We start from the raw sequence: 26,416 nt of genomic DNA, 5'->3' as shown, positions 1-26,416 counted from the left end.
AAGATATTCAAAATGATCAAATAAATGCAGCCTTACTGAGAATAACAGACTTCTTTCAAAAACATTAATACATTTTACTGATTCCAAATGTTTAAAGTGCCCTAATGATGTCCGACTTTAATGAAGAAAAAAATGCACCTTTAAAGTCATCATGAAAGATCAGAAATATTAGTTACTGTTTCCTACCTGAGAGTGACAATAATGGCGGAGGGCTGTGCACAAGCTGTGATGAGTGTAACGATGAAGAGGAAGATGAGGAAGGGGATGAGTGTGTTGCAAGTGCGATCACACTTCCCTGACACAGCAAATCCATTCTCGTTCAGGTAGGTCTTCACGATGACCAGCTGCAGCTGGTTGCCTTGGCCGCTGGTGGGTGGTGTGATGACCTGCCTGCTCTGCACACATGCGCAGTCTGTGTAGTTTCTGATCTGCATTAAAAAATGCACATGAACATTACCATAGATATGCAAAAATTCTAAAGACACTGTTGCAATGCAATTCTGTGATTATGCAAAATATTCCCATCAAAAAAAAAATATTAATAATAATACATTTATAATTAAAAATAATCAAGGATCCAAAGTTTATGCAGTAAATTTATGCTCTGACTCAAAAAGACCTGCTTTTTTGCATTGATTGATTTTTTCAACGATAAAAAGGACACTGTGTCAGTGACCCAGATCAATAGGTAAAGATAGTGAGATGAGATGTTTACATGTGAATAGATGTAGCTGGAATGAAAGACCTGTACAGAACATCTGACTAGATGATTAAGATTTAATATCAGTGTTCGGTGTTGGGTATGCCTTGACCTGAAATGATCTGTGCTGTGCTAAAAATCTGGAGCATCTCCAGAAAGACATGCAGTGTGGCTCACCCCGGTGCTGTCATTTCCAACAGTGCTGCATCCCGCCAGGCAGGGGTTGAAATATGTGATGCCATCTGAGCCACAAACAGGAGCGTACTCGTTGATCCTGCAGCCACAATTCACATTACAGCCTCCCGTCAGGTTTCTGTGGGTCAGAGTGAGTGTCGGCCTGAAGAAAAACAGAAACAGAGGGGGAAGAGGGTGTTTTAGTTTAAGAATAAAAGGCATTACATCAGCTGCTGTAGGCAATGTTTGCAATATTCTAAAATGCATTAAACATGTCCGGCCATATATGGGAAATCACACTTGTCTATGTGGCAACCCTAGACTATACAGTCGTGGCCAAAAGTTTTGAGAATTACATAAATATTAGTTTTCAAAAAGTTTGCTGCTAAACTGCTTTTAGATCTTTGTTTCATTTGTTTCTGTGATGTACTGAAATATAATTACAAGCACTTCATACGTTTCAAAGGCTTTTATCGACAATTACATGCCATTTATGCAAAGAGTCAGTGTTTGCAGAGTTGGCCCTTCTTTTTCAGGACCTCTGCAATTCGACTGGGCATGCTCTCAATCAACTTCTGGGCCAAATCCTGACTGATAGCAACCCATTCTTTCATAATCACTTCTTGGAGTTTGTCAGAATTAGTGGGTTTTTGTTTGTCCACCCACCTCTTGAGGATTGACCACAAGTTCTCAATGGGATTAAGATCTGGGGAGTTTCCAGTCCATGGACCCAAAATTTCAACATTCTGGTCCCCGAGCCACTTAGTTATCACTTTTGCCTTATGGCACGGTGCTCCATCGTGCTGGAAAATGCATTGTTCTTCACCAAACTGTTGTTGGATTGTTGGAAGAAGTTGCTGTTGGAGGGTGTTTTGGTACCATTCTTTATTCATGGCTGTGTTTTTGGGCAGAACTGTGAGTGAGCCCACTCCCTTGGATGAGAAGCAACCCCACACATGAATGGTGTCAGGATGCTTTACTGTTGGCATGACACAGGACTGATGGTAGCGCTCACCTTTTCTTCTCCGGACAAGCCTTTTTCCAGATGCCCCAAACAATCGGAAAGGGGCTTCATCTGAGAATATGACTGTGCCCCAGTCCTCAGCAGTCCATTCACTATACTTTCTGCAGAAGATCAATCTGTCCCTGATGTTTTTTTTGGAGAGAAGTGGCTTCTTTGCTGCCATTCTTGACACCAGGCCATCTTCCAAAAGTCTTGGCCTCACTGTGCGTGCAGATGCGCTCACACCTGCCTGCTGCCATTCCTGAGCAAGATCTGCACTGGTGGCACTCCGATCCCGCAGCTGAATCCTCTAGGAGACGATCCTGGCGCTTGCTGGACTTTCTTGGACGCCCTGAAGCCTTCTTTACAAGAATTGAACCTCTTTCCTTGAAGTTCTTGATGATCCTATAAATTGTTGATTTAGGTGCAATCTTAGTAGCCACAATATCCTTGCCTGTGAAGCCATTTTTATGCAATGCAATGATGGCTGCACGCGTTTCTTTGCAGGTCACCATGGTTAACAATGGAAGAACAATGATTTCAAGCATCACCCTCCTTTTAACATGTCAAGTCTGCCATTCTAACCCAATCAGCCTGACATAATGATCTCCAGCCTTGTGCTCATCAACATTCTCACCTGAGTTAACAAGACGATTACTGAAATGATCTCAGCAGGTCCTTTAATGACAGCATTGAAATGCAGTGGAAAGGTTTTTTTGGGATTAAGTTAATTTTCATGGCAAAGAAGGACTATGCAATTCATCTGATCACTCTTCATAACATTCTGGAGTATATGCAAATTGCTATTATAAAAAATTAAGCAGCAACTTTTCCAATTTCCAATATTTATGTAATTCTCAAAACTTTTGGCCACGACTGTACACTCTGTATTCATGCATTAACTAAAGAGAGAACTCATCAGCCAATAAGAAAATTTACAGATTGCAATATTAATCATATATTGTAACACACATCACATTTGCAATTAATGAATTAATACATTATAAAATATATTATTTATTTACCTTATATATATATTTCATGACAAACATGTAATGTTACGGAGTCAAATGGATTTGCAAATATACATACATATACTTTTGATTCTAAATAAGTAAATATAAATATATTTCAGGATAGTGATTATTATATGGTGAACATGTTAATGTGTCAAATGAAAGTACATACATGTATAAATAAACAAAATATGTGATCTCAGACCTTGAACCGTTATCTTTGGACTACACACTGGGTATAGAAGAGAATCACCTCCCTTTAAAATAATCACTGCTGTGGAATGGCAGGCAAATTCAAACAGAGCTCTTTCCCACATAAAACACAGATCAATCAGCAACAGCTCTGGTTGACTTTACATTATCCTCTCAGATCTACAGCAGAATGAGAGGATGAATCACGGCATTACACAGCCAGCAAGATGGAAGGAATCCATGTGTTAAACACTGAATGAGACAGACCCCTCTCCCTCTGCTATAAAACTACACACCATAATAGTCATCTCTCATTCTTATAGGACATAAAGGGATAACATGGTGCTTTGGTTTGTCTTTTTTTAAGTTTGGCAGCTCACATCCTAGTTCCCTTTTATAGCCTTTTGTTGTTTCAGGCTGCAAAGCAGCAAAATGTGATTATTTTAAAGGGGATTGATTATTTTCTGTACCCACTGAATGCAGACAAAGCAGGCTTTAAGCTTCAGTTAACAGAAGTTGTTTTCTCGTCAAGGTCACCTGAGCTGAAACAGCTGTGGTTAGTAAATTAGTAAATAAGAGCTTCTGAATGTGCATGTGTGTCTCCTTTAACTATAATGAATACTGTTATAGAACAAAGGATGACAAAGGCAAACCTTGAAAAATGCAGTGGAAAGAATTTGCTTGGATGAATGTGAAATGTAAGCATTTACTCGTTACTTTGAGCACAAATTCATTGTATTTCCACATCTGTGTCTCACAGGGCAGCTCTATCTGTTGAAAAGGCCTCACACTTTTGTGCTATGCCTTCCACAAACATGCTGTCTCACTGGTCAGGGCCCTGCAAACTCCCCTACTGCAGACTTCAGCACAAGAAACTTGTTATATCACTCAATGGTGCCTTGTAAGGTGGATGACAGGAAATAGACAATGGACCTCACAGAGCAGGAATGTCATGCACACGGCTCATGGGTCACAGACTGTGAAAGGGCCCAAACAAGGAAAAAATAAGAAATACAAATGAGAATTATTACAGTCCACTTATTAAATTTATACCATTGTAATGTTCTCCTGGCGGGCCTTCCTGCATGTACTGTCAAGCCTCTGCAATTGATCCAGAATGCAGCAGCGAGGGTTGTCTTCAATGAGCCAAAAAAAGCTCACATTACTCCGCTCCTCATCAGATTACACTGGCTACCAGTAGCTGCTCGCATCAAATTCAAGGTACTGATGCTAGCCTACAAGACGACCACTGGCACGGCACCAACTTACCTAAACTCATTGGTTAAATCTTATGTGCCCTCCAGAAGTTTGCGCTCTGCAAGTGATCGACGCCTTGTGGTACCATCCCAAAGAAGTTCAAAATCACTCTCACGGACCTTTTCCTGGACTGTGCCCAGCTGGTGGAATGACCTCCCAATCTCAATTCGTACAGCTGAGTCTTTACTCATTTTCAAGAAGCAGCTAAAGACTCATCTTTTTCGCCAACACTTAACCAACTAATACTAGCACTTTTCCTTTTCTTGTCTTTTTATTAAAAAAAAAAAAAAAAAACCTACCTATGCGTTCTATACTAGACTAACTGAGACTTGTCATGGCACTTGTACACTGTTGTTGTTCTCTTGTTGACCTGACTGCTTCTATTGTTCTCATTTGTAAGTCGCTTTGGATAAAAGCGTCTGCTAAATGATTAAATGTAAATGTAAATACCACATATAATATTGTACAAACTGTACACTATATTTGTATATTGTATGTTTGTATATTACTGTAAAGTTGGACAATTACATAAACTAATGGACCCAAAATGTTTTTCATTTTATTTTTATATTTATTTTTAATATTTATAGAAACTTGTTGTAGTTTCTTATATATATATATATATATATATATATATATATATATATATATATATATATATATATATATGTGTGTGTGTGTGTGTGTGTGTGTGTTTGTGTGTGTATATGAATGTATACATGTTACATACGTTTTTAATAGTCCCAGTTTTTATTATTTTTTAATTTAGTTAGTTTTCAGCATCAGATAAAGTTTAAAAAGAAGTCTGTATGTGTCTGTCTGTCTGTCTGTCCGTCCGTCCGTCCGTCCGTCCGTCCGTCCATCCATCCATCGATTACACAAGATCGATTACATACGGACTCATCAAAAGACATAAGTAAGGTTATTGAAATGCACCATGATGCAAGAAAAAGCCATTGTAACTACTGTCCAACATATGCTTCTAACATCATTTGTACTTGTAATATGTAAGTGTTTATACAACTCTAGTACAACTGAAACTACAAAACGTAAATAGGATACCTAAATCTGTGCAGCATACATCAAATCTTACACTGAAAGGTTTTCATGCCTGCATATTTCACTTACCCTGTAGTATAAGGGATGTTGATCCCACCCAGGTTTATGCTCTCACAGCCCACAATGAAGAGCGTGGAGAAGCACAGAAGAGACACCCCACTGCAGATCATGGCCAGCTTGGCGGACTCGCGAGCTCCAAGCTTAAGTTTCTTTATGATGTAGCCACCCAGTACAATGCCAACCCCTGCACTGGGCACGATAATGACCCCTAAAAAAAAAGGAATGAGATACAATAGTTACAATACTTATCCTGAAAGCCACTTATTACACTATACTTCAGACTTAAATGAATATAGTCAACAAATGTGTAAGGGAAACAGGTCAATTTAGCTCAAAGGGAATCATTTAAGATTTTAAAGGGAATTTGAACAGAATCACTGTTTCACGGCTGATCACTGAGACGCCCTGCGATTCACTGAATGAGCCGTTTAACATCAAATCTGCGCTGGATATTAATATCCAAAGTATAGTGAAAACACTATCAATTAGCACAGTAACAAGATCTGCAGTTTAAGACATTAACTTGTAAGCACAAAACACAAGATACTTCTCTTTTCAATATGAAAAAGGTTTATTATATAAATTTAAGACATATAAACTAATCTAACACATGAACGCACGCACTCACACATTCACACAAGTTGCAGGAAGATCGAAAGTTTTTCCCGATGTCGCTGATTGGCTGGAAGTTCAGTAGTCACTGAAGTGACGTCTTGGGAAGCCCGTGGTTGGGCGTTGGCTGAAGACACGTAGTTGTGTGGCTGGTTGAAGTTGAACGGGCAGTCGAGGTCAGACACGGCGTTACAAAACTTAACTCAGAACACGAAACTCTCAAACGGAAAAGAAAAGAAGTAAAGTTTGACGAGACTAGGTGGTGTTTCTTCTCATTGTGGCTAAGTAGCAGCAGGTGTGCAGGCCGAAGCACGCTGGAACTGCGCTCAAGGAACAGTGATGACTAACAGCATGACTAAAAGCTAAAGCTAAGAGGAAAAGCTAAAAGCTAAGAGCTGGCATGAGCTAAAACTAGCTAAATCTAAAAGCATATACATGACTAATAGCAGAGCAAAGCTAGAAGCTAAAAGCAGAATTTTATGGTGTCCTAAGTATTTAAACTGGCCTGTTGGCCACATCTCAAATGTTGTCTTGACCAATCAGATATTGTCTTGGCTCGGGGGTATCATAAATCATATGTTATCATATCAATCACATGGTCCGAATTTTCCCACTCTTGCAGGGTCTAATTTTGGACATGATACCTATAACAAGAATATGATACATTTGACAAATAACTGATGGTCATGACTGTTTCAAGCAAGCAGATTCAAGCACATACATATGAAACATGAATATGAATCCTTAAGCTATCCAATAGTTATTAAAAGACATACACAATAAGGGATTATAAACATGATAGTCAAATGTGTGGGTTACATATAAATGAATATGGAGTGAAGCGATGGACTGATATTCATTTATAAGTCTTTTTGAGTTCATTTTCGTCCATATATATGTAGAAAAGACAGTTTTCTGTGCCATTATCTGACATAGATTTCTGTGGAGACCAGAGGTTTAAAGGCCCCCCCTTAGGAATTTCAGTCTGGTTCTGCTAGGTGGGGGAAGTCAAAGGATCTTGTGTATAACTCTCATGGGTTTACATGTGATGTCCGGCGTTGCCTATCAATTACGAACAACAAATTTGACAATCTCTTCTCTGAATTGAAATTGTCAATAATTGTTCTAGTGGTGTTAATGTTGAAAGCTGTTCTGTGAAAGCGTTGGTTGGTTGGTTATCTTGCTTGGGACATGTGGCACAGAATGTTTTATACCTTCCTGTTGCCTTACTGAGGAATTCGGCTCGTGTTTCAACCACAGTCCTGATCGACTCTTTAATTTGTCTGATTCGAGTCAGATCCGCTACAAATGTGTAGCCAAGAGCACATCAGCATGTCCTTGATTGACCCTCAGCCATATATGTATATGGTTGAGGGTCACACACACACACACACACACACACACACACACACACACACACACACACACACACACACACGTATATATATTAGGGCTGTAAGCACTTGTGTGTGCATTATTAATTAATATGTGTATGAGTGCTCTTGACGCAATGATCACACATTTCCGTACATACACGTTATTTCCACACAGATTTGCGATAATGTTTTGATTTGTCATGTTTATGTTGGTGTATATATATTGCATTTGCATATTTATATTTTTTTCTTTCATATGTGCATATATGGGCTCCTTGTATCATTTGGTTCTTTTTTGTCCTTCTGGAGTATCCTTTTGGAGTTAGAGTCCTTTTTTGGAAACACATCTACATTTATCTTGAAAAAAGTTAGCAGAAAAAACAGATTTTTGACAATCACCCATAAAAAGTACACAGCATAAATAAGTACACCTCCTCTGAATAAATATAAAGTATGTATTTTCTTAATGACCACTAATATAATTCATAGAAAGATGGCAAAACTGAAACATTTGCTTAATAAAAACAACAAAATATATCCCAATATTTTCTGCAAGATAAGTTTAGATGAAGGATTTCAGAAATGAGTACACCCTAGATTTAATTCAGATAATATTCTAGTACTTAGTATGTCCTCCAGAACTTAAAGCATACTGCTCTGACCCCTCTTGGCACTGAGTGTACAAGTTCATGAAAGATTTTCACATCTGTCCTGTTTATCTCCTGGACGACCTCCTTAAATGCTCTGGTCTTTAATGGGGAGTTTTACTCCGCTCGTCTCTATAGAATCCCCCACTGCTGCTCAAGAGCGCTAAGATTGAGTGAAATACATGTCCAATGAAGGATTTTCAACTTGGGAGAACGAATATATTCACTGTCATGCTGAAAAAATGAGGGGAGTGTAGCTTCTTCTATTTCAAGTTTTTGTATTACATCACACAGTAGTGTGTGAATTCATGGCAGTGTTGATAAAGCACAACTCCCTCACACCTTCAGCACACATTAATCCCTACATAAAAGCTTTACTACCACTGAACCTCACTGTGTGTACCAAGCACTTCTCACTGTACTCCTCCTCTAGCAATACCAGAACATGTTGGATGCTTTTGGATCCGAAATGACTGACTTGGTCTCTTGAGACCAGAGTATGGATTACCAAAAGTTTCTATTTTGTAAATATAGGCCTTGGAAGAGGTCCATCCATCCATCCATCTTCTACCGCTTATCCGGGGCCGGGTCGCGGGGGCAGCAGTCTAAGCAGAGAACCCCAGACTTCCCTCTCCCTAGACACTTCCTCCCTTCTGGGGGGACACCGAGGCATTCCCAGGCCAGCCGGGAGACCTAGTCTCTCCAGCGTGTCCTAGGTCTCCTCCGGGGTCTCCTCCCAGTGGGACGCGCCCGGAACACCTTCCCGGGAAGGCGTCCAGGAGGCATCCGGAACAGATGCCCGAGCCACCTCAGCTGACCCCTCTCGATGTGGAGGAGCAGCGGCTCTACTCTGAGCTCCTCCCGGGTGACTGAGCTTCTCACCCTATCTCTAAGGGATCGCCCAGCCACCCTGCGGAGAAAGCACATTTCGGCCGCCTGTATCCGGGATCTTGTCCTTTCGGTCATGACCCAAAGCTCATGACCATAGGTGAGAGTAGGAACGTAGATTGACCGGTAAATCGAGAGCTTCGCCTTGCGGCTCAGCTCTTTCTTCACCACGACAGACCGGTACATCGACCGCATTACTGCAGAAGCTGCACCGATCCGTCTGTCAATCTCCCGTTCCATCCTTCGCTTACTCGTGAACAAGACCCCAAGATACTTAAACTCCTCCACTTGAGGCAGGAACTCTCCACCAACCTGAAGTGGGCAAGCCACCCTTTTCCGACTGAGGACCATGGCCTTGGATTTGGAGGTGCTGATTCTCATCTCATGGAAGAGGTCAAATGAGTTTATTTTGCTTTGCTACAGTAGTATAATTCTAGTGGTGACAACAACCATGCATGTCACTTCTGCAGGCTGCGTCATACTCTGTGAGATGAAGTGTCACTCTTTTCATAGCTTTTGCCGGCACTGAGACACTTGCATGCTATTTCTCCCAAGTGGTTCCACTGCTGCCAGCATTAAGTCTGAGTATGATTCAGTGGGCAATATAACACTTTTAACTGTCAGACTTAAACCTATACACTATATATATATAATTATTATTTTTTTTTTTTCTTAGTAACTTTCAGGAGGGTGTACTCCTATTTGCAACACAAAATGTTATCACTTTGATAAGAAAATCTTATTTTGCTGAATATTTTTGGCATTCTTCCTTGGTAATTGATCAAGCAGGCTTGGTACATTAAATCTGGAATCTGAGGGTGCAAAGAATTGCCTTTGAAGTTGTCCAAATGAATTCTTAGCAATGCATACTACTAATCCATAATTAGGTTTTGATATATTTATGGTAGGAAATTTACAAAATATCTTCATGAAATATCTTCAATATCTTCATCTTCAAAATATCTTCATGATATTTGAACATGATCTTTACTTAAGACAGACCTTAGTTTCAGTAGTCATGTCAAAGCAGTAACTAAATCAGCATACTATAATCTAAAAAACATTGCAAGAATTAGATATTTTGTTTCCAGTCAAGACTTGGAGAAACTTGTTCAAGCCTTTATCACCAGCAGGGTGGACTATTGTAATGGTCTCCTCTACGGCCTTCACAAGAAGACCATTAGACAGCTGCAGCTCATCCAAAACACTGCTGCCAGGATTCTGACTAGAACCAGAAAATCTGAGCATATCACACCAGTCCTCAGGTCCTTACACTGGCTTCCAGTTACATTTAGGATTGATTTTAAAGTACTTTTACTCATTTATAAATCATTCAATGACCTAGGACCGAAATATATTGCAGATATGCTCACTGAATATAAACATTACAGACCACTCAGATCATTAGGATCGAGTCTCACACAAAACAAGGGGAGTACGCCTTTAGTTACTACGCCGCCCGCAGTTGGAATCAGCTTCCAGAAGAGATCAGATGTGCTAAAACATTAGTCACATTTAAATCTAGACTTAAAACTCATCTGTTTAGCTATGCATTTATTGAATGAGCACTGTGCTATGTCCGAACTGATTGCACTGTATTTTACATATTCACTGTATTTTATGTAAAATCATTTTCTATTTTTAACTGTTTTAAATTCATTTTAAATGTCAATTTTAAAATCCTTTCCAAAGTTTTAAAATTGCTTGTTTTTATTTTTGTTTTATTATTTCTTCATGACTATTTTACTTTCTTTTATGTTAAGTACATTGAATTACCATTGTGTACCGAAATGTGCTATATAAATAAACTTGCCTTGCCTAATATCCTAATGTTTTTTGACATAAAAGAAAAATCTGTAATTTTGATCCATTCAATATTTTTTTTCTATGGCTATTGCCAACTTAAGACTTGGTTTTGTGGTCCAGGGTCACATACATATATAGAATTCTAGAAGTAAAACGTGACAGTGCAGCTCAAGGAAATGAATGTCCACATATTTCTATGGGTGGAAGTTAACACAAAGACCTGCAGGAATGTAAGCATCCTGAACATGGTTCACAGAAACACCATGAAAAAAAAAAACATCTGTTCACATCACAGCCATTTGGCTGTGGATTTTAGAGTCTAAAGACTGAAGCAAAAAAAAAAAATGATCAAGGACAAATGCTAATGTAGCGATTGAGTGACTAAGAACCAAAGACAGACATCACAGGCTGACAGAATAGCAGTGAGCAGGGACAGAAATGTGTGTGAGGCAGAGCAGTGTGGCACACGTGCTGGCATCATAGCTTGGGATTTGAAAGTCAAAGCCGACTGTTGGCAGTCCAAGGTCACTGTGTAAATCCACTGGGTGGGCAAGCCAAGCACATGCTTGCTTTCAGCACTGACAAGGCTTCATAAAAGCAAATAATGAGTAAGAAAAGCAGGAAACTCAAGCTCACTCTTTCTCATAAATGCATTGTAACACAATCTAAACACAGAAATCAAATTCAACATCAGTATGTTTTTGATTCATTCAAGGTAACCCCTTTAGGTATTTTTCTAGCTAAACCATGGAAGTCTATATATCCATTAGCATTCTTATTTAGCTCAATGGCAGTCATGTGGTTGGTGCAATACCCTATTCCATCGGATAATTTCTCTCTTTCTTGCCAAAAGCATTTTTTTGTAAGTACTTGTGTTGTACAAGTACTTGTGTTGAAATGAGAGAAAACCACTTCATGATATATTTAACAATCATTTACAAGATGGAAAAACATCTTAACAAACAAGGCATTAAAGAGTTACCATAGTTTAAAAACCTGCAATAATAAGTTAATACATACAAAAACACAAACCAACACATTCTCACCTGTGAAAGGTTATCCCATTTCTACGGGAATTTAAATCTCAGTTGTTTTTACAACCAGAAGCTGGGCAATGTGCATCTTGGAAGACTGATTTTTACTGTGAGTGACAATAGGTTAACTGTTCTAAGATAGCTGATGTGTCGATGCTCCTGGAGCGGTCAAATGTGGCACCTACGTATACTGTACATAGCTATGCTTGCTATTTATATGTTCCTTAGCTACCGGTTTGACCTATTAACTTAGCATTGTGTTAACTGAAAAAAATAAGGAACTGGTAAAAATCTACTATGAAAAAATGCTCTATGCTATATTTTTCTTATTAACAAGTCAGAACTCACTCAAATTTTGAATGACCATCAATGGATAAAGATTCTTAGTGTGTAGTTGCAAAATCTACTACCAGGGGCTAACTGGACCATGCTAACCAGATGAAAACTTTGACCTCTTGAGCTAAACAAGCAAGCATTCCTTAGTTAGCCAACTTTACTAGTAAGTTCACCATCTAGACTAGCACTAAACTAGCATAAACTAGCCAGGAAATCCACAGCAGTCAGCTTCAAGCTGATAACACCTAACTTCATTAGACTCCATCAAATGTTCGTACACCCACATGAGCCAGGATAAACACACATACCCTTCCAACCTGACAAGGTGGTAAGAACGCCTGTTCATGAGACAACCACGGCTGTGTGAAGCCAATACAGTGTTCCTCTGGGCTATATTTAGCCAGAAGTGCGTCAGGAACACCTTCCTGTCATGAAAGTAGAAGGAAAAACAAGCACTATTCACACAAACCCTCAGTGTATCTAGAAGGAGAGCATGGATAGTATTCTTTAGAGGATGTCTTAGGAGATTCGGGCCCGACTGCATACACAGCTGGCATAGAGCTGTGTGTGTGTGTGTGCTGTGGATGAGGGGAGGGTGGGACATGTAAAGGCAAAGTACAACTATTCCTGTAGGCAACAAGCTGGAGCAAAGCAGGGTGTTAATGACCACAACCCACTGACAGATCTCGCGCACACACACACACCCACCCACACACACCCACACACACACACCCACACACCCACACCCACACACACACACACACCCACACACACACACCCACACACACACACACACACACACACACACACACACACACACACACACACACACACACACACACACACACACACACATTACTGTCATTATCATGCGGACTTGAAGACACAGTGAGATGCATGATCGTAAAATGCGTTCTCTGTTTGATGTTAGACAAGTTTAAAATTATTATTATTAAAACAGACAGTTCTAACTCTTAATTTTGGATGAGTCACATTTGATAGCACTAAAAATACAGACAAGCAAATGTAATGCACATTCCACAATAATGTGTCAAGTTACTATGTTACTAATCAAATTTAAATGACCTACAGTTAGACTAGTGTTATTTGGCCAAATAATTGTTTTTCTTATGATTAATATTAATTAATTAAACATATTTTCATTAATAATATCAATGCACATATCCATAATAAAAACAAATATTTATAACATCAATAATATTAATAATTACTGCAATTATTATTGTTATTATTAAATATAATTATTTGATATAAACAAATTATAAAAATATGCATACATGTTTATATTAAAATCTTGATTTACACACTTCTGTGATTGCACATTAACTGCATAACCATAATATATTTTGATTAACATTTGTGTTGTACACAAGTTTGAATGCTTTTATAGGAACAACTCATATATTTATATAGGTGATCTATGAGCATTGTTGAATCTGGAGTCAAGCTGTGATTTACAACTGAATTAATCTGTAGGGAAGCTGGAGCATAAATGTAGATTTGATGCTCCCTGGCCTCAGTTTTCAGTTTTATGGTACACCATCTGTCTTCTGTCGGTCTCTAGTTTATTGCAGCTGCAGTCATAGGCTGAAGGGAAACTTGGCAGCCATAACTGAGGAAACAGCACAAAAACGTCAAACTGCTTACATCTATTGATATGTAAAACATCCAGGCCTGTGTGAATGCTCTGACTTCAGCAGGCACATCAATCTGCTGTCAATACAGCATGGGTTTAAATCGGAGAATGTTTTGCTTGCTTCAGTTTGAAAGAGAGACGAGGGCTATGTCCTGACAGCTCTAGCCAACAAGTTGTTTTTCTGTTATAATCTAAGAGCACAGCATAGCTAAGAGTCCAAATAGCAACCATACCATTAGTTTGTATCTCTCCCTGTATCCTGGCAACAAGCTTAGGGGCCAAAAAACCAGAACCCCGCTGGTTTATATACAGACACGAATCACTGAGACTCCACTTAGGAAGCACCTTTATTATTATTGCTCATATTTGGAAAAGCCATCATTATTATTACGCATATTTGAACAAAGCCTACTTATGAAGTATTCACTTTAATTAAATATTTAAATTAAGCATTTATTAATAATTCATTCTCACCCCCCCCACCCCAACTCTTCTTAACTCACATTTACTTCTCCTACAGAGCCCTTAAATCACCTGCACAACAAAGATTGACAATATCAATATAAAAGCTGCATACCGATGGATTATTTTCAAATGTTACATTAACATTTTATTTTATTGGGTTTATAATAATTTTATAACACACACGCACACACACACACAGTATATATATTGCATTATCCTATAAAATGTCAATACTATATGACGTATTGCTTAAATATGCTATTACAATCTAATGTTACTTTCTCTTTTTATTTTTATATCAACATGGTTCAATATTATTCTAAATCAAAGCAAAAAAAATTATTATGCAATCATAAACTAATCAAAAAGTAGTCCAATTATATTAGCTAAAATGGGTAATTTGATGGATTATGTTACCAACTACAATTTTTTTCATGTAATTCGGAATCAGTAATGGACTACAATTTGTAAGTAACCTACCCAGTAATGTCTTATTTATAAATGAATAAATTAATGTCTTATATTCATTTATTTATATAGTTAACAATCTGGACACAAGTGGCAGAGACCCGTGCTGACAGAAGCGGATCACACTCTCTACTCAGTCCTGGTGGGCTCTGATTAGGGATCCTGGCCAGTCTCCCGTTACCTTATGAGAGAGCATCTGTGCTGAGATATTTTGACATATGCACGGCTTAATAATGATGTAGATTCTTAGGTAGAGGCAATATGTTTTTGAGGATCAATGTAGATGAGTAACAATGACATTTTTATGATATCTTGAGACCCAGTGATACTCACTCAAACAAGCATATTTGGTTATACAGCTTTATATAGTTACTATCAAAATTCACAGCTGTGAAAAGAAATATCACACGTGACGTCTTCACACTTCATTTTTAACACACATTCTGTAATGTGAAGAACAGAGTGTGAATCATATGCAATGTGTGATATGACTAGGAAAGAGAACATATGTAAAAGTGTTAAGGAGAAATAATGGAATATCGATCGAGAGGTCTAATTACGGTTATGGTGAAAACATGTACCTGTGTATATGCTGGCATTGGAGGCTGGGATTCCAAACTGAGACTCGATGAACTTGGGAATGAAGGTGATGAAGGCAGTGACGATGGCGCTCTCAGCTGTGTAGGACAGACTCACAAACAGGAACGTCATGTTGCTGAGGATCCTTATGGCAGCCTTGGGGAGGTCTGTACAATGAGATTAAAAAAAAACAGCATTTAAACTACACATCAATAACCATGAAATGGCCAAAATTAAAATTCTGTAATATTTTATCTAAATAGAAAAATAAATAAATAAAACACCAAAAACCAAAATAAATCAGTTTATTAGCAGTTTATTTTATTTGCCATTTGCTAAAAATGAACTGTTTAAAAAAAAAACAAAAAAAAAAAAACATCTATAATATAGGCCAATAACCATTATAGCAACAATATACCGTACTATGTATTAATAAAAATTCAATAAAAATGAAAACAAATAAATACAATTTATTTCCATGCTAATTTGTCTTCAAGAAATGCTCGTGGTCAGACGTGACCTGCTTTCTTCTCCGCATCAGCTCTCAAACAAGTTATAATCCGTACTATCATATGTTTGCTGTTCTAATAGGGTAGACAGCTAAACCTAAACATGGTGTCTCTACATCTCTTCTAGATTCATCGGCTAATCCATTTAAATCCCATAAGTTTTAGCCAACTGCTTCATTATGGCCAACAAAGCCACCTCTTTTAATTAGCAGGTTAGCGCCATAGTACTGTTTCCATTGTAACAGATTATAATCGAATTTTTAAAATGGTAAAATGGTATATGGACTGCATTTATATAGCGCTTTCAACAGACCACATGGCCATCCAAAGCGCTTTACAATTTGCCTCACATTCACACACCGACTGCGGTGTCAGCCATTCAAGGCGCCATCCAGCTCGTCGGGAGCAGCTGGGGTTAGGTGTTTTGCTCAAGGACACCTCGACACTTGGTCAGGTGGAGCCGGGGATCGAACCACCAACCTTCCGGTTTGTAGACAACCTACATGAACCACTGAGCCACTGCCGCCCCATTCCTTTTAATTGCTCCCGAAGGTTGAACTCTCATACTATCTATGGGATCTATGGGTCTGAAAGAAGAGACAGAAGCCGGTACAAAGCAGCCAGATTAGAACCTTCACCTACTAATGAACAAAACATCTTTTCTGCCTCTGCATCAAAGTCCCAGAAACTGCTCTAGCCTAGGCACAGTAGAAAAAGTTGAAATGCGGAAAGCCTACTGATTCAAACACATACAAGCCAGGAGGAATGGAAGTAGGTTACAGTTGTTTTATAGAACAAAGCTTGTCTTGCTTGTAGTCACTTGTGTGTATTTGTCAAAGCAGGGCAAAAGTCTCTCCAGGCAAATAATAATTGGCACAGTGTGACAATAATAGCAATGAGATTTTTAACTTAATGTACACTGTTCTAATTTGAATTTGTAATATATATTTTATTATATATTTTAATTTAAAAAGTAATTTATTCCTTTGATGTTAGTTTTCAGCAGTCTTTACTCCAGTATTCAGAGTCACATGATCATTCAGAAATAATTCTAATATGTTGTTTTGGTGCTCAAAAAACATTTGTTATTATAATTAATATTAAAAACAGTTGTGCTGCTAAACATTTTTGTGAAAACTGTGATAAACTTATAATTATTATAATAAAATTATTTTAAAATATAGTGTCACTAATTGCTTGAATCAATGCAAATTCAATTATAGTGTATTTTTCAATTATACCAGTGCTGTATAAAATTGAAAGGAAGCAAAAAAAATGTATCTTTAAATCTCACAATTACAACTTTATTTATCTTAATTTACTTTGTGACTTTAATCTATGTACATTTATATTTTACTCCTTGTACGTTTGTCTTTTCATCTTACAATTCTGACTTTTTGTTCCTCTCACATTGACTTTGTATTCACAGTGTGAGTTTAAATCTTATTTTAAAATTATTTGCTTTATTTTTTGTTTTAAAGCAGAAACTGGTTTCTGTCATCTCTTAGATAAAGTTTCAGCAGTAATTCCTAAAATTCCCAACAGCAGTGCAATTGCAGATTGGTTATGAACTGGACCGTATTAGTGATGATGGTGGCAGGATTGTCATTAATGCTCTTCCCAGATGAATAATGAAAAGCAACTTCTGCAAGCTTACGCAGTCTTCATTTATAACATTTTAAGCTGGATCATCATTCTACAGTTTCTATATCAGCATTTGAAAATCTCCTGACAGTGGTGGTCAGCAGCCCTGTGTAATTAAAAGAGGGAGAGACAAACCCTCTTGGTCAAAGATCTAGGCTGATAACAGAATGATTTCAGGTTCATATCCTGCTCCGTACAAGACACTAAACTTCAGAGGACTGTATTTATAATGACTGTACTGTAAGATGTTAAAAGCATCAGCTAAATGACAAATCAATGCTTTGTATCACATAATCATATTATGATATTATGAACCTCTGCTAATCTGATGTTTTCTCAGAATGCGTTGAGGACAAAAATAACCACATTTTCAAGGTAACACTCCAATATGTACATGCACACTTCGTGTAGTGTGCATCATCACATGACTGAGATACACACCTTTGATGTCCTTCCCAAAGCCCATGGAGGATGCCACAGTTTGGTCTTTGTTGTTGGATTTTTCTTTCAGGACATCATCATCATTGGAGGTGCTGTCTGCCCCATTCTTTTTCTTGTGTCGAGGGGGAAGTTTTTTGGGGAATGTGAACATGGGGAAGATGACCAACAGCATGGCGAAAGCACAGAGTAGGAAACCACTCCACCTAGAAACAAAGCGATTTGTTTCTAATGACAATAAGGCTGGAGATTTCCAGTGTTTTTAACAAAATGTGCTCAAAAAGTGGTAAAATTTTTATTTATGTTATCCTTTCAAAGGCTGAAGTGAAATAAATGAATAGAAATGGGGATTTAAAGCATTATTTGTAGTAAAATGTGCTCAAAAAGTGGCAAACATTTAGTTTACGCTACTCTTTCAAAGGCTGGAATTAAATAAATGAATTGAAATGGGTATCTTCAATGTTATTTGTAGTCTTCTTCTTATTCTTCTTTTTCTTTCGGCTGCTCCCAATTAGGGGTCGCCACAGCGGATCATCCGTCTCCATACCACCTTGTCCTCTACATCTGCCTCTTTTACACCAACTACCTGCATGTCTTCCCTCACCACATCCATGAACCTCCTCCTTGGTCTTCCTCTTTTCCTCCTTCCTGGTGGCTCCATCCTCAGCATTCTCCTACCAATATAATTCATGTCCCTCCTCTGCACATGTCCAAACCATCTCAATCTCGCCTCCCTCACCTTGTCACCAAAACGTCCAACATGCGCTGTCCCTCTAATAAACTCATTTCTAATCTTGTCCATCCTCGTCACTCCCAACGAAAACCTTAACATCTTCAGCTCTGCTACCTCCAGCTCCGCCTCCTGCCTTTTACTCAATGCCACTGTCTCTAACCCATACAACATCGCAGGTCTCACCACAGTCCTATAAACTTTTCCTTTCATTCTTGCAGATACTTTACTATCACAAATCACTCCTGTCACTCTTCTCCACCCACTCCACCCTGCCTGCACTCTTTTCTTCACTTCCCTAACATACTCTCCATTACTTTGCACTGTTGACCCCAGGTACCTGAACTCCTCCACCTTCTTCACCTCTTCACCCTGTAACCGCACCACTCCACTGCCCTCCCTCTCATTTACGCACATGTACTCTGTCTTACTCCTACTGACTTTCATTCCCCTCCTCTCCAGCACGTACCTCCACCTCTCCAGGCTCTTCTCAACCCGCTCACTACTCTCACCACAAATCACAATATCATCCGCAAACATCATAGTCCAGGGAGACTCTTGTCTGACCTCGTCCGTCAACCTGTCCATCACCACTGCAAACAGGAAAGGGCTCAGGGCCGATCCTTGATGCAGTCCAACCTTCACCTTGAACCAGTCTGTCGTTCCTACTGCACACTTCACTGCAGTCACACTGTCCTCATACATGTCCTGCACCACCCTCACATACTTCTCTGACACACCTGACTTCCTCATACAATACCACAGCTCCTCTCTTGGCACTCTGTCGTACGCTTTCTCTAGATCCACAAATACACAATGCAGCTCCTTCTGTCCTTCTCTATACTTCTCCATCAACGTTCTCAAAGCAAATATGGCATCTGTGGTGCTCTTCCTCGGCATGAAACCATACTGTTGCTCACAGATGGTCACCTCTTCTCTCAGCCTGGCTTCCACTACTCTTTCCCATAACTTCATGGTGTGACTGATCAACTTAATTCCCCTGTAGTTACTGCAGTTCTGCACATCTCCCTTATGCTTAAAGATCGGTACCAGCACACTCCTTCTCCATTCCTCAGGCATCCTCTCACCTTCCAAAATCTTGTTAAACAATCTGGTTAAAAACTCCACTGCCATCTCTCCTAAACATCTCCATGCTTCTACCGGTATGTCATCTGGTCCAACTGACTTTCCACTCTTCATCCTCTTAATTGCTGCTCTCACTTCCTCCTTACTAATCCTATCCACTTCCTGCTTTACTAACACCACATCATCCAACCTTCTCTCTCTCTCATTTTCCTCGTTCATCAGCTGCTCAAAATACTCCCTCCAAATACTTCAATGTTATTTGTAGTAAATATCCAAAAAAAATTGTCTGGAATGAAGCTACCAAAAAGCAGATCTTACCAGTTGCCAACAAAGCGTGGATCATTTTGCTCAATGTTGATGACTGTTTTTGGATCCACGTAGAAGCCGATCAGAACACCTCCAAGCAGGTACCCCGCAGCTGGCCCCAGGGCCCCCATCAAATACATAATAGCTGAAAGACACAAACAACCACATGTTACAAACCACGCTCTGTACACCCACATAATTACTTTTTTTTTTTTCATTTCACAGGATGTCTGATTGAGGCTGTTAATGTTCTTTTCACTTTCATTGCCACTCTTGACTCACTGGGCGACTGAGTCAGCCACACTGAGATGACGAAGAGTATGAAGGACTAATCATTAATAGTGCGTCATGCTTCCACGTAGTTGAAGAACATCATGTATTAGTAGCAGTTTTCTAAATGCTGTACAGCTCTGTTTATACACCAGATATGATAGTATATGGAGGAGACAGAACATTTGATATAAAAACGAATAAGAGCAATTTAGTCAATTCTTATTAGTTAATCAAAAACCTGCAGCACGACCAGTGTAGTCTGATTCCTGGAAAAATGACTCAAATGAGATTTTTTTTTTTTTGTGACTCTTTGGATGCTGGTTCTTGTTATTAACCTGCACCCCCCAATTTGGGTCTCACAGATGAAAATGACCTACCTAACTTAAAATTGCAACATGGGTGTTGAAAATTGCAAATTCCTGACTCCAGTGTGCTACACTCGCTTTACTTTTCATCATCCAGAGTTGATAATGCTCAAAAAAATTAAAGGTTATAGACACTGAAGTGCCTCAAAAAAAATTGTACCACACTGATTTTTATTTTATTTATTATTTCATATAAAAATACATATAATAATTTGTGACACAATCCAGAAAAGTAATGGGTTGAAAGTCACATGTCTCATGAGTTTCTTGAGACTGCTAGGAATATAGCATTCACATTGATAGATGCTCAATTAGTCAATAATCATTCTAATGGTCAGTTACACAGATGGTAATCATACAGATGCAACATATAGTCAATAATCACACTCTATTCATGTAGACGCATCTACACTGATAGCTGTCATGCACAGTAATCACACGATGATGTGCGCTCATATAGATGGTAATCATGCAGATACAGCCACATTCCCCACAAAAAAAGAAAAAAAAAGAAAAAGGAAATAATTAATTGTGTAAAAAGCTGATCGCTAAGTTACGCCCCCCCCATCAGATGACAGTTGCGTCAAAGCGCACATCACAAGCCATCACGAGAGAGCGCCATAATTCAAATAAACAATATTCCAGGTATCTTTGACTTTTTTTTTTTGTGGATGCTCTCATTCTGTTTTTGACACTCTATGCTACAAAACCATGCTGTTTTTTTACTACCAGGACACAGTTTTTTGAATGCAAGTTATTCCATAACGCATACAAACAATAATGTACCCAAAGAAATGAGACGTAAATTACTATCTATATTACTATATATGGCGCATCTCTCAATGTGAATCCAATCATCTCGATGGTGCCGCACATGGCTGTTTCTGTGCTTGGCTCTCCAGTGTTTGTACTGTTTTTGTTCGTTTTTCCTGTTTTTTGTTTAACAAACACGATCAGTTTCACCAGGGATGAACTGCTGAACATTCGGCAGAACACACCACAAGATCTTTTACCGGATTTAAATTATTCAGACGTTTTACAGAAAGTTGTTATCGGAGGAGCAGCGGCGCTGATCAAGCGCTTCAGGACGCACAGACGGGGGAAGCGAGCGGGAGCGCTCGTCAGACTCAGGAAGCGCGGACTTTGAACGCCGTTGCCTAGCATCCATCTGGCAAATCTACGCTCTCTACCCAACAAAACAGACGAACTCCTTCTGCTCTCTCAGACAAATAAGGATTTCTCACACTCTGCTGCTCTGTGTTTCACGGAAACCTGGCTGAATGACGCCATACCGGACAGCGCGCTCCATCTGCCAGGCTTTCAGCCGTTTAGAGCAGATCGCAAATCAGAATCAACGGTGAAATCGCGCGGCGGCGGGACATGCTTTTACATCAATGAACGGTGGTGTACAGATGTAACTGTATTAAAGAAGATGTGCTGTCCTGATCTAGAAATGCAGTTTGTCAGCTGCAAGCCGTTCTATTCGCCGCGGGAGATTCACTCGTTCATTCTGGTGAGTGTTTACATTCCTCCACAAGCGCACATGAGCTCAGCTTCACAGAAACTCGCTGATCAGATCACAGAGACAGAACAGCAACACCCGGATTTGTTTTAATCATTCTTGGGGACTTTAATAAAGCCAATCTCTCCCATGAACTGCCAAAATACAGACAGCATGTTACATGTCCCACCAGAGACAGTAATATACTGGATCACTGTTACAACACAATAAAGGATGCATATCACTCTGTTCAAGGAGCAGCTTTTGGGACGTTCTGATCACTGTCTGGTTCATCTTATACCATCCTACAAGCAGAAAACTTAAATCTGCTAAACCTGTAGTAAGGACTGTGAAGAGATGGACCAGCGAAACAGAGCAGGATTTACAATCTTGTTTTGACCTCACTGATTGGAGTGTTTTTAAAGCTGCTACCACCGATCTGGACGAATTCACAGAGACTGTAACATCCTATATTAGTTTCTGTGAGGATGTATGCATTCCTACCAGGACTTATTTAACATTCAACAATGATAAGCCATGGTTTACAGTAAAACTCAGACATCTTCGTCATGCCAAAGAGGATGCCTACACAAATGTGGACAGAGTCTTGTACAATCAGGCCAGGAACACACCGAACAAAGAGATTAGAGCGGCTAAAAAGACCTACGCTAAAAAGTTGGAAGACCAGTTTACTTCCAACGACTCAACTTCAGTTTGGAGAGGACTGAGAGCCATCACAAACTACAAGACACCATCCCCTTGCACTGAGGCTAATCAACGACTTGCTAACGACCTGAATGAGTTTTATTGTAGGTTTGAAACACCCATTCTGACCATCTCCCTGCACAACCATTAACACCTCCTGCAATCCCCCTCTCCACACCTACTGCTCTTCAAATCTGTGATGATGATGTGCGCCAGGTCTTCAAGAAGGACAAAAGAAGAAAAGCACCAGGCCCAGATGCTGTTTACATTTACATTTATTGATTTAGCTGACGCTTTTATCCAAAGCGACTTACAATTGCTATATATGTCAGAGGTTGCACGCCTCTGGAACAATTAGGTGTTAAGTGTCTTGCTCAGGAACAAATTGGTGTCTCACAGTGGATTCAAACCCGGGTCTCTCACACCAAAGGTATGTGACTTATCCACTGCGCCAACACCAACCCTGTTACACCAGCCTGTCTGAAAATCTGTGCTGACCAGATGGCCTCCATCTTTTCACAGATCTTCAACAGATCCCTGGAGTTGTGTGAAGTGCCTTCCCGCTTCAAACGCTCCACCATAATCCCCATTCCAAAGAAACCCAAGATAACAGGACTTAACGACTACAGACCTGTGGCTCTAACGTCTGTCGTCATGAAGTCGTTTGAAAAACTGGTTCTGGCTTATCTGAAGGACATCACTGGACCCTTACTGGACCCCCTGCAGTTTGCTTACCGAGCAAACAGGTCCATGGATGATGCAATCAACATGGGATTGCACTTCATCCTGCAACATCTGGACAAAACAGGGACTTATGTGAGGATCCTGTTTGTGGACTTTAGTTCGACTTTCAACACCATCATCCCAACAACCCTCCAGACCAAACTGACCCAGCTCTCTGTTCCTAGCTCTATCTGTCAGTGGATCACCAGCTTTCTGACAGATAGGCAACAGTTAGTGAGACTGGGGAAATTCATATCAAACAGCTGCTCCACCAACACTGGTGCCCCTCAGGGATGTGTTCTCTCCCCTCTGCTCTTCTCCCTGTACACCAACGACTGCACCTCTATAGACCCCTCTGTTAAGCTCCTGAAGTTTGCAGACGACACTACAGTCATCAGCCTCATCCAGGAGGGTGATGAGTCTGCTTACAGACAAGAGGTTGAGCAGCTGCCTGTCTGGTGCAGTCTTAACAACCTGGAGCTGAACACGCTCAAAACAGTGGAGATGATCGTGTACTTTAGGAGAAACCCCCCCCGCACTTTCCCCACTCACCATCATGAACAGCACTGTGGCTGCATTGGAGTCATTCAGATTCCTGGGAACCACCATCTCCCAGGACCTGAAGTGGGACAATCACATTGACTCCATTGTGAAAAAGGCCCAACAAAGGTTGTACTTCCTAGCCAGCTGAGGAAGTTTAACCTGCCACAGGAGCTGCTGAAACAGTTCTACTCAGCCGTCATTGAGTCTGTACTGTGTACTTCAATAACTGTCTGGTTTGGTTCAGCAACAAAATCAGACGACTACAAAGAACTGTTCGGACTCCCGAAAGGATTATTGGTGCTCCCCTGCCCACCCTTCAAGAACTGTATACATCCAGAGTGAGGAAAAGGGCTCAGAAAATCACTCTGGATCCCTCACATCCAAGTCACCCCATCTTTGAACTTTTGCCATCTGGCCGGCGCCTCAGAGCCGCAAATACCAGAACAGTAAGGCAGAAGAACAGTTTCTTCCCCCAGGAAATCTACCTCATGAACAGTTGAATGTTCCCCACTTATACTTATGCTTATTCCAAAAAAATGTGCAATATCCTTATATTTATTTGTTACCCCTCCATCCTAGTACATCCCTGCATCTTATTCAATTCTATTCCATTATCATTTATAGCACAATTGTTTATACACTTATTTATTTGCCTATTTTTATTTTATTTTTGTCTGTGTGTTGTTGTCTCTGTGTACTGGAAGCTTATGTCACTAAAACAAATTCCTTGTATGCGCAAGCATACTTGGCAATAAAGCTCTTTCTGATTCTGATATTACAATGTAATTGCTTCGTTGGACTAAAAGTGCTCTTTGGGATGTCGTTCAGTTGACATTTACCTTTATAGCTAAACCATGATATACTACCTTGGATGTGTTTATGACTCGTTATTACAATGAATCTGGTATGTACTGAGTTTTGATTATGCATGTTTTGATGTGTATTGCTTACACAAATTTAGGAAATACATTCTTCATAAGCTTTTCATTGAAAAACAGTGATCTATCGTTGATTCTCGAGGCTTAGATCTTTAGAATGATATATAGTTTGTAAAGATTAATTTTGTCCCATTTCATTGAATCTATTTGTAAACATTGACACGTGCAAACAGATAGTGTTAAGTGAGCTGGCGTCCAAGTGCAGTAGAGCTTAGATTCTCTGCGGGCCGGGTCGGGCCGATATTTCCCGCCACCGACCTCGGGCAAACAGACGAACAAAACAGACGAACTCCTTCTGCTCTCTCGGACAAATAAGGATTTCTCACACTCTGCTGCTCTGTGTTTCACGGAAACCTGGCTGAATGACGCCATACCGGACAGCGCGCTCCATCTGCCGGGCTTTCAGCTGTTTAGAGCAGATCGCAAATCAGAATCAATGGGGAAATCGCGCGGCGGCGGGACATGCTTTTACATCAATGAACGCTGGTGTACAGATGTAACTGTGTTTAAGAAGATGTGATGTCCTGATCTAGAAATGCAGTTTGTCAACTGCAAGCTGTTCTATTCGCCGCGGGAGTTCCACTCGTTCATTCTGGTGAGTGTTTACATTCCTCCACAAGCGCACATGAGCTCAGCTTTACAGAAACTCGCTGATCAGATCACAGAGACAGAACAGCAACACCCGGATTCGTTTTAATCATTCTTGGGGACTTTAATAAAGCCAATCTCTCCCGTGAACTGCCAAAATACAGACAGCATGTTACATATCCCACCAGAGACAGTAATATACTGGATCACTGTTACAACACAATAAAGGATGCATATCACTCTGTTCAAGGAGCAGCTTTTGGGACGTTCTGATCACTGTCTGGTTCATCTTATACCATCCTACAAGCAGAAAACTTAACCTGCTAAACCTGTAGTAAGGACTGTGAAGAGATGGACCAGCGAAACAGAGCAGGATTTACAATCTTGTTTTGACCTCACTGATTGGAGTGTTTTTAAAGCTGCTACCACCGATTTTGACGAACTCACAGAGACTGTAACATCCTATATTAGTTTCTGTGAGGATGTATGCATTCCTACCAGGACTTATTTAACATTCAACAATGATAAGCCATGGTTTACAGTAAAACTCAGACATCTTCGTCAGGCCAAAGAGGATGCCTACACAAATGTGGACAGAGTCTTGTACAATCAGGCCAGGAACACACCGAACAAAGAGATTAGAGCGGCTAAAAAGACCTACGCTAAAAAGTTCGGGCCTCAGGCCGGGTCGGTATGGAAACATTTTAAACTAGTCATATATATATATATATATATATA

The 26,416-nt window shown here is 39.8% G+C and overlaps 1 protein-coding gene across 2 annotated transcripts in view; it reads right to left on the bottom strand.

Moving 5' to 3' along the window:
* Positions 1-26,416, bottom strand: part of LOC132124176 (solute carrier organic anion transporter family member 5A1-like) — an 86,859-nt gene that overhangs the window by 2,121 nt on the left and 58,322 nt on the right. For both annotated transcript variants that reach the window (XM_059535061.1, XM_059535062.1), the window contains exons 4-9: positions 20,055-20,187; positions 17,924-18,126; positions 15,332-15,496; positions 5,471-5,669; positions 878-1,037; positions 187-428 (exon numbers count right to left, since the gene is read on the bottom strand). In XM_059535061.1, the coding sequence (XP_059391044.1) occupies positions 187-428; positions 878-1,037; positions 5,471-5,669; positions 15,332-15,496; positions 17,924-18,126; positions 20,055-20,187 (1,102 nt within the window). The remainder of the gene's footprint in view (positions 1-186; positions 429-877; positions 1,038-5,470; positions 5,670-15,331; positions 15,497-17,923; positions 18,127-20,054; positions 20,188-26,416) is intronic.

The sequence above is a fragment of the Carassius carassius genome, chromosome 42 (genome assembly GCF_963082965.1).
Source record: "Carassius carassius chromosome 42, fCarCar2.1, whole genome shotgun sequence".
Taxonomy (NCBI): Eukaryota; Metazoa; Chordata; class Actinopteri; order Cypriniformes; family Cyprinidae; genus Carassius; species Carassius carassius.
The sequence above is the reverse complement of the archived record's forward strand: the minus strand, read 5'-3'. Positions and strand labels throughout refer to the sequence as shown.